This window comes from Monopterus albus, unplaced genomic scaffold (assembly GCF_001952655.1).
Source record: "Monopterus albus unplaced genomic scaffold, M_albus_1.0 scaffold90.1, whole genome shotgun sequence".
Lineage (NCBI taxonomy): Eukaryota > Metazoa > Chordata > Actinopteri > Synbranchiformes > Synbranchidae > Monopterus > Monopterus albus.
In genome coordinates, this window is record NW_018127970.1 from 1076285 (window position 1) to 1085738 (window position 9454).

Consider the following 9454-nt stretch of genomic DNA (forward strand, 5'->3'; position numbering starts at 1 on the left):
TCATAAGCCCGGAAAAGACCCACAACCCTATTAGGGGCTGGAATACTACCATAAGTCATGCAAGCCAACCTGGGGGGTGGTGGATGTTAGGTTGTAAATGGGTCCAGATTAGTTGTAGTTAATTATAAGAGGGCAGAGTAAAATACCACACATCTACAAATGTGAAGACATAAAATCTGATACCTATTTCTGATGTGTTACTTGATTTAAAGGCATCAAGCAAAGTCATGCACAAACTAATAAAGCAATAATCTATTTTAATATAAAAAACTAGAAGTCAGATAAATGAAACAAGGTGTATAATGACTAGAGCAATCTGATCTTCTTTTAAAAGCTCCTATAACTCCTTTGAGAAGGATTTGTAGATAAGTGACTTTGGCGACTCCTAGTGGTGGTGCCATAATTTTCACATCCTTAAAGGAAAAAAGTTAATTTGTCAGCGAGGACCAGCAAGGACCAGTGAGCACACACACACACACACACACACACACACACCTCAGTCAACACGCCATTAATACAAGATTGGACCTTTCAAAGAACACCACTTAAAATAAGTGGTTAAATAATAGTTAAATAATAGGCATGATTAAAATAATGGTTATAAATGACTGGAGTCGATACACACATTAAGCAGACAGGAAACTATGGACAGATTACTGACCGGACTGTCAAAGAGAACAAATGGGGAAACAAAATCAAAATCTGGAAATGTAAACTGGGAAAAACAAAGAGAACAAACACTGGAAAGTGATGTGAGGCGAGTATCTGGCAGCTGGCTTATACGCTGGCTGGTTGATTACACAGATGGCATGCAGGTGAGCGAGAGGAGAGCAGGGGCACAGGTGGTAAGAGAGGGAAACTGGAACAAAGATGGGCTGGGTCTAACTACAGGGAATACAAGGGGTGAAGACAAAGACTGAGATCATGACACTGTCCAGTAAATCTAATCTAAATCTAACCTAAAGGTGCAGTCAGACCAAAGTCCACCCTGTGGAATTTAGTTACATGGAGGGGCCAGGAAACAGTGTGCCAAAGTGTTGACGTATTTCTTTAAAAAGAAACAAAGACCCATAGATGAAAAGTTTTACAAATGTTGTGAGGATTATATTCTACATATCATCGATCACTCTAACAGTGTTTTACTTTACAAAAACTAATACTGTCACATTTTGTTTCTCACTGCTTTGCAGTCATACATCAGTCATCGTCCTCACTGGCCTCGCTTGGGCCAAACACAGCGCGGTGTGTGAAATTCATAAAATTGTGCAACCTCTTGTTTTGAGAAATGGTAACTCAGGGAGCACCCTCAGCGCTGTGAAGCATCCCCCAGTGTTCTCTTGGAGTCTGGTTGAACGCATCAGTCCAGAGGCCCTGAATTGTGGATGAGAGCTATGGCTGTGACTGAGCAGAATCTGGTCTTCATTTCTGTAACTGAATATGCATGCTTGTCTCAGATACTCCCCCTTTCCCTCCTTGACGCTTTTCTTTCCAGCCCTTACTTTATCATTTCTCCTTTTCCCCTCCATCCTTTTCACAGTAGCTCCATTTTTCATCTTCCCTCCCTCCATCTTTCCCCTCTCCCTCCTTACATTAGTCCTACCTCCTTCTATCCTCCCTCACATCTCATTTACCAGGATTGTTCTGCAGTTGATTAGTGCTGCTGGATGTTTCTGTTTCCACTGCTGCACCCCGTCTCAGCAGATGTGTATAAACAGGCCCTAAGGCAATGTTGCTGCTAATAAGGATCCAGTGTGTGTGTACAGAAATGAGGAGATGCTGCTAGCTCCCACTCAACACACACATAGAGGGGATTCATCAGCGACTCCAAGGCCAGGAGGAAGCCTCAGTGCTGGGGTGGATAATGAGGCAGCCAGGCCTCTGAGACTCAGCCTGGATCTCCTAGGAAAACATTTTGGTGAAACCCTCATGTTTTTCCCCTTGTATGAGTAACAGTATGGAAAACATTCTTCCAATTAGGATCCTAGTAGCTTCTGTAACAAACGGTGGCTCACTTGACTGCAGCAGGTTACCTGGCACTGGCCGTGTCCTAGCTAAAGCTATCAAACAGAAACTAGCATTCAGGTTAACTTTACTTGTTAGGCTAAATCAGCTGTCCAGCAGGAAACAGGTGACTTTGGCATCGTTCTGGAAACATCTGTCCCTCATCAAGGATTCCCATCTGGGAAAGGCCACACCAGTGTTTATCCTCATCTCATGCCGTTGCCTGTCCTGTCTCTTTGCGTCTTTGCTTCCTTGACGACAGGGACTCACACTGTCTTCCTTTCTCTTGTGTTAAAGTATAACAATGATCCTCCAAGTCAAATTATACTTAGTAAACCTGTGACAATGCTTCCTCTTGTTTCTAACATTACTTCTTCATCTTCCAAGCATCTCCAAATCCAAGCTGCTACTTTTGTCCGTTCTGTGCTACGGTAAAATACATTGCGGCTCGACATGGTGACCTCTGTGACAGGGGACCTATGCAGATATAAAAGGCCTATTCTAAGCTAAAGAAAACACAATGATTCTTATTTTTGTGGTGATTACACATTGATGAAAACACAATTACACATACTATAGCCTGTTTCTGCTAATAAATCCTTCTAAATCTTACACACTGCAGCTTTAATTGGGTGCAGTATAACAATGGATTTGTGCATAGTGATAAAGGTGATGTTTGAGAGTAAGAGCACAAAAACCCGACAATCATTTCATCCCACAAACTGCACACACTCTCGTTCACACACACGAAGAGGGTTTACTCCAGACACGACTGAGCTTCCACGGGACTTGGACAAAGGTTGTTCCCTGCGTCCGTTTTATAGATGCCCTGCAACACCAAGTCAAATACAGGCTGGAAGAATTTTTATAAAGGGTGTGCGTGAGTGGAATTTTTCAAGCTCAAATGACAGAGACGGATGTGAATGAGTTTTAGTGCAGTTTCGTGCTTCAGAGCCTCCCACTGAAATTTTCTAAGGCCTCACTGTGATTTCTAATTTTCTCCAGCTGTAAGATAGATATAACTGTGCTCTTGCACTCAGGATCACTTTTCTTCTCTTCCTCAACTGCTATTCATCCTACTTGTCTTCCTCCTCCTCCTCCCACAGGCTGGAACAGGCAAAAAGAGTAAGTGAGGACAGAACAGAGCTACATGCTGTTCTTGTTTGCCTTTTCCAGATCGCCCTGCTGCTCACCCTGGTGCTAGTGGGACTTTGCACTTCCCCTCATCATTTCATTTTCAGATCCTGTTGCATTGCATATACATACATCATATACACACAGGCGAGGCTGCTATAGAAGCCCCAGTTTACATTTTCCACACTGTAACGGCTGCTTTGTTTGTTTTTTGAGGAGGACAATACCAAGTCTGAATAAAAAGAGAACAGTAGTGGTAACTGATCAGTCTTATGAACATACTGTCCACAGTGTGGAGACTTATGAGTCTCTGTGTACATTTATATATACACTAAAATGAACTAAAAGAAACAGGTGTGGGTTTACTGGTTACAAGCCTATGTTGGTTTTGGGTTTGAATATGCACGATACAATAATAACTATAACTTTACAGTGCTGCCATGAGTGAATCTGCTCTGTAACATTACATAAATGAAATACCAAATCACCTGAAACAGTCATCTTAATGTTCTGTTCAACGACCTGCTTCAAAATGAAAGCATCCGACAAAACATCAATACATTTGGACTTGACACCTTCAATGCATCAAAGTACTATAAATGAGAACCAAACCAAACAAATTACACCTGAATACGAAGCTATAAGAGCCGTCGCACTTATGCAGCACAACAGCTTGGCTCTCAGCTGGCGTTTCAACGCCCTCCTCTCCTCTCCAAGTGCACGAAGTGCTGCAACAATGCTGCCCCCTTGTGCAACTTAAAGTGTTTGGTGTCAGAACACAGCAAGAGGAAAACGACACAATCAAAAACTAGCTGAATATTTTAAAACTTTAATATACAGCGCTTCATAAATCATTACTAAAAACACAGGTGGTAAAAATCAAATCGAAACAAATAAGTTACACTGTAGTAAAAAGCACTGGAGACTCCTTTCCATTGTCATCATTTAGTGTGAACCCCATATGAAAATAGCATAGAAAGTATGCAAACATAGAATTTCATTCATATATATTTTCTAATCTTTAGCTAAATAATCCTTTTGTCCCCTTAAAATTCCCATAACCAAGTGGATGAAATAAAAGGTTTAGTTGGGTTTCATCTGTAACTTTGCTTTTTCACCTTTTTCCTGATGTCTTCCCCCGGTGAGAACCTCAAATAAAAACAAAATATAAATTAACATACCAAACGTTAACAGTCTGCAAACCATTTTTCCACCATTGACTGGCATACAGTTAAACATCTGACCTCCGAGCACTCACACACACACACACTTTTAGCAGTACATCCACTCACTGACACAGATACAAACACACACAGTCTGTGCATAGACCCAGGTTTAACTTGTGGAATAACTGGTAACTGGAGCCATTTATCCCCACCGTGGTTTGTCCTTTAAAGGAAAATAACCCTTTAACCCATTTGCTACTACAGCAACAGAAGCTGGCTCCAGGCCGAAGGGCTTAACATAGAGATATGCAGCGAGAGACAGATCCAAACATGCCGTTTCCATAGTCCAATTCACTGCCTCCTATCAGCAACAAGGTAAACAAAAAAGGCAACATAGATACACACTGCAGGGTTAGACTGATGAAAATACTGAGCCGATATCGGTCTTATATAACAGTCCATCTCAGATGTTATGAATTCTTCTCTACCCACCACTATGTATGTATATATGTATATACACACACAGTCAAAATTGAATTTAAATTTTACTATATTTGCTAATTTTTTCCATTTAATTATTTAATAGATTCCCCTACACTTACATAAGCGGTGTCATGCCGTCCTTCAGTAAGTGCCAGCTCATACAGTCCAAGTTTCAACAGAGCGTGTTACTGTTGTCATGACCTAAATGCATTTTTAGACACTTTTCCATGCAGGCAAAAGAGAAAATCAATATTATTAAACTCTCTGGTTTCAATTTAGAGACATCAGATATCAGCAGTGGCTTTAGTGTGAAAATGAGCGATGTTAAGAGAATCCACTGTAAAAGCCTGCAAAGTATGACTTGTGGAAAAGAAGACTTCTGTCTCTTGCTGCCTGTTTGTTGATGATAATTTACCGATATTTGGCTCTAAAAGCAAAACCAAACAAAAAAAAAAAAAAAAAAACCACTTTTCTTCTGTCTCACTCCAACTTGTAATATCTGGGTTAAGTATAGTTTACACTATAAGAAATGCTTCACTCTCACTTCTTAAATAATTTATTATCAACAACAGTGTGCAGAAATTCTTTAAAGAACCAAACACCCTGCCTTAAGTATCTAGAAACAGGGCAAATGTTATGTGTGTCTGGTTCCAAAAACAAAAATTTAATTACAATGTCTCACTGAAACCTGCAAAATATGCGTTAAGTTTGGTTTGGAGTAGAAAATGTGTCTGCTTTTCTTAATGCCAGTAAATAATCTTTATCTGTGAATTAGTCAAGAGATAAAACTAGAGGAGTAGACACAAGTTAGCTAGTCCTGCAATAACCTGCGACATTTGAGTTAAGTATGGTTGATGGTAAAGACAGTTTCCTCCTCTTTTGACACCTGTCTGTTACAGTCTGAGAGGTGTAAAACACTAAACACTGCCTGAAATGTCAAAGCAAATAATATAGATGCTGATTTCTGGTTCAGCGTACGAGGAGTAAACAGACCTCCCATAAAAACTTTATTATTATTATCAAGAATAAAGTAAACTCTGGTTAAAATTTCAGGTTAGTAAGCATAAACATATGCATCTATTCTAAAGATATTTCCAAATGTGTCTTTAAATACTTTGTGCTGTTTATTGTCTTTCCTGCATGTGTCTCTCCAGAGACCTGCCGTTTCAGTCCGAGTTACTGCCTCCTATCAGTTACAGGGTTGACAGTGCAGCCGCTCGTCAGCGTGACACAAAGACTGGGGAGGGAGGGACAGGGGGGCTTGGACACTGGTAACGGGAGTGGGGGGGTAACTTCTTCTATTGCACATACATTTCTGCCTTTTCTTCATTTCTGGTTTAAAAAACAACAACAACAAAAAAACAAAACAACAACACAAAACTCACAGTTATAAACAGGCAGCAAGTAGTATTATTTTTGTTTTTTGTTAAAAAAAAAAAAAAAGAGAAGTACAGAAAAAGCACTCAGTTAAATTGCAGCCAAAAACCAGGATATAATAATATTATTCATAATCATCAAGAATATTCACAACAACAACAACAGCAACAGCCATATACAGCTATACAGGCAGAAAAAGTAACATTTACCTGTATGCATATTTATATAAAAAAAAAAAACAACAGTGTAAAATTGATTGTCATTTCAAGATAAAAAGCATCAAAACATCCAAGGCATCAACAGTGAGGAACAGACTAGGAACTGTAAAAAGGGGGGATTCACAGAACTAAAGCCCAAATGAACAACGCTCACAGAGAGGAGCAACCCTTTCAGTGCACATCATGCATCTGAGAAAGCTTTTGGCAGCCTTGAGCGCAGAAGAGCTTTCGAAACAGAAACAGTTTGCCTGTGCCGTCCGTCCATCTTGGAGGAGTGAAACAGCGTTACCCTGGGTTCATTTAACTTGCTGTACACTCCCCGCTGTCAGAGTTCAGTGCTCATAGTTCAACTGTTGCCGGACAATCGGGGTGCAGCTTAAGCAAGCGCATGCTGTGGCTCATCGACACAGAAAAAAGGAGTCCAACAAGTTCCACGTGTGTCAAATGAAGCGGGGTGAGAAGCAAAGTGCTGAGGAAGGCCTGGCGTGGAGAGCAGGACAGTGCCGACAGGAGCGGCATGGCTTTGATTTGACCAAGCCCTGTGACCAAGAGAGGTATCATGAAGAACTTTTCCAGCAGAGTAAAGGGGTGTCGGTGAGTTCTGGAAAGCACGCACACACACACACACACTCTCTCACTCAGCCCATGCATTCACACACAAACACATACACAGGAGTAATTTGTCCCTGAATGTGTCAAGCAACGGAAGTGTTCTTGTTCCACAAAATGTACAGGAAGTTCGCCGGAGGGATTCTTCTTTTGTGTGTGTGTGTGTGTGTGTGTGTGTGTGTGTGTGTGTGTGTGTGTGTTGTAATTTCCTCTTCCCAGAGAACACGCCACTGTACAGTCAGGGTGCGGCCTTCCCCTTACTGCCAGTCCTCATCGTCCTCGTCCTCACCATCTGACGAGTCGTCGTTGGTGCTGTCCCCACCCGCCTGTCGTGTCCCGTTCTGCTGCCGAGCAGCCAGGATGGCTGCAGCCTCGGCTGCCGCCCTTTTCGCCCCTCGTTCCTCCGCTTCTTTCAGGCGCAGTGCTGCAGCCTTCTTCTCCTGCTCGGCGTGGCTCTTCATGTGGGCGCTGCGGCTCTTCACCTTATAGAAGATCCTATAGGACATGAGACAGAGGAGGTCAGACAGGTCTTTTGCTGAAAGGTTATAACTAAAAGTGGGCTTAAAAAAAAAAAAAACAAAAGCAAAAAGATCATTATTTGTTGATGGAGTCTGTTCACCTGATGATTTAGCCAACATAGCTACACACATCTCCAGCCTGTGCAGGGGTCTAATCAGTAGGGCTGTGGCCACATTCCCTTCATTCATTTAAAGTTGCATTAACTAAGATTTAGAACAAATTCAGATAAATCAAGTAAAAAAAGAGTCTTCTCACTGCTGTACTAAACCCCCCACCCCACTATCTTCAGGCCTTGTTTATTTCACTTATCTGAGAAGCCTTCAGACTTTGTTACTCAAACTCAAATTTCTGGATCATAATACACAGCCTGCACCATTTTCCTCAATCCGCTTCAGATTATTTTTTATAAGCCTGTGTAATTCCTGAAATGACTGCAGGCAAAGTGGTGTTGGATTTCCTGTAGGATTAGTTATCAGGCTGTGTAGCGGTGGATAATATATAATGAGCGCACCTTGAGCAGGCCACGTATTTAAAGAGTGAACAAGTCACTGGGTAGAGTTGCAGTGACGAGAGGCGCAATGTGCTGCTTCTACTCTGTGTTTCAGTTGCTAGGACACAGTTGGCAATAACAGGTCCGGTGCTGCCAGAGGACGAGCTGTTATTTAATCAAAGCATGACAGGATGATTTGATTTCTTCAAACAGACACCATGAGACACTTGCCTCTATTTACCAGTGTATAGTTCCAAATGGGCAATGGGCAGTAGCAATATTTCCTGCAGAAATCTGAATTTTAAATCTAGCTTGTTTAGTCTAAGGCCACTTCTGTAGGTCAAGCTGCCTGCTGCTGTCAACTTTGCATAACTAAACATAGCTGTGCCGACATTTCCATCACAACTGCTGTGACATTTCTGATCACTGACCTGCCACATTTCTTGCAGGGGAACTCTCCCTCCTGGCCGGCTGAACCTTTGCTGCCCGTTGAAGGGCTCGCCCGGCATGTGTTGCTGTCATAGCGCAGTTTGGAACTGGGAGGAGGTGGATGAGGAGGGTGGATGACCCGAGACAGTGGCTGGTCCCTTCCCCTGTCCTCCTGGCCTTTTATGATCAGGACGGTCCCAGACTGCACGCACAGTAAAAGACAGTGTAGTTGACATTAAAGCTCCAACAATGTTTAACATAGCGACAGAGCACCAAGGAAAGAAAACAATGAGCCTGAAGCTGCTTTACGAGCACCTTTTATGTAGCACAGCGTTGCAGTGGTATGCAAGATGTGCCAGTATACAAACACATGAGCGCACGGTTTACACAGAACACAGCTTCATATGAAGCCTGGCAGTTTTGTCGACAACTCGTGTACTCAGTGGTGAAATGCACTGCAAATTACAAAGACAAAGGTTTTGTGTGCAGTCACTGTTTGCTGACCCACATAATGGGGTTAGAAAATGCAGGGACACCAGCCAAGTTCACTCTAAATCAGGGGTGCCCTCGGAGGGCCAAAATGAAAATGCATTACTGGGCTGAGGGCCGGGTGGGGGTGGGGGGTTCTGGTGCACTTTCTGATTGAAATGTGTTTATTATAAAAGGTATTTAACATTTCACTCTTTGTACAAAGAACAGGAAACAAATACAAAGCAAATGAATCTTTATTTAGCCACAAATTATGTCCAAATGCATGTCCATATTAACAGCAAACAGCAGCAGTTTGACACTATTAGTGAGACACATGAAGCTGGTCTTTGGCTTTGACCAGCCTCTCAATGTCAGGCTGAAGCTGACTAACTGAGGGTGAGAACGTCCTGCAGGTGTAGATCAGTCAGAGTGCTTCTGAGCCTGGTTTTGTTAAGGTTCATTACACTGAAAGTCTGTTCACAAATGTAGGTGCTGCCAAACAGAGATAACATCACCTGTGCATGCTTCCTAATGTTTGGGTACCGTTCTGGTGAGAC

At 42.2% G+C, this 9454-nt stretch overlaps 1 protein-coding gene across 5 annotated transcripts in view; it reads right to left on the bottom strand.

The window, feature by feature from the left end:
• Positions 1 to 5752: 5752 nt before the first annotated feature.
• mideasb (mitotic deacetylase associated SANT domain protein b) overlaps positions 5753 to 9454 on the bottom strand; it is a 23067-nt gene continuing 19365 nt past the window's right edge. For all 5 annotated transcript variants that reach the window (XM_020607956.1, XM_020607957.1, XM_020607958.1 and 2 more), the window contains exons 12-13: positions 8429 to 8628; positions 5753 to 7483 (exon numbers count right to left, since the gene is read on the bottom strand). In XM_020607956.1, the coding sequence (XP_020463612.1) occupies positions 7246 to 7483; positions 8429 to 8628 (438 nt within the window). In that variant the 3' untranslated portion in view covers positions 5753 to 7245. The remainder of the gene's footprint in view (positions 7484 to 8428; positions 8629 to 9454) is intronic.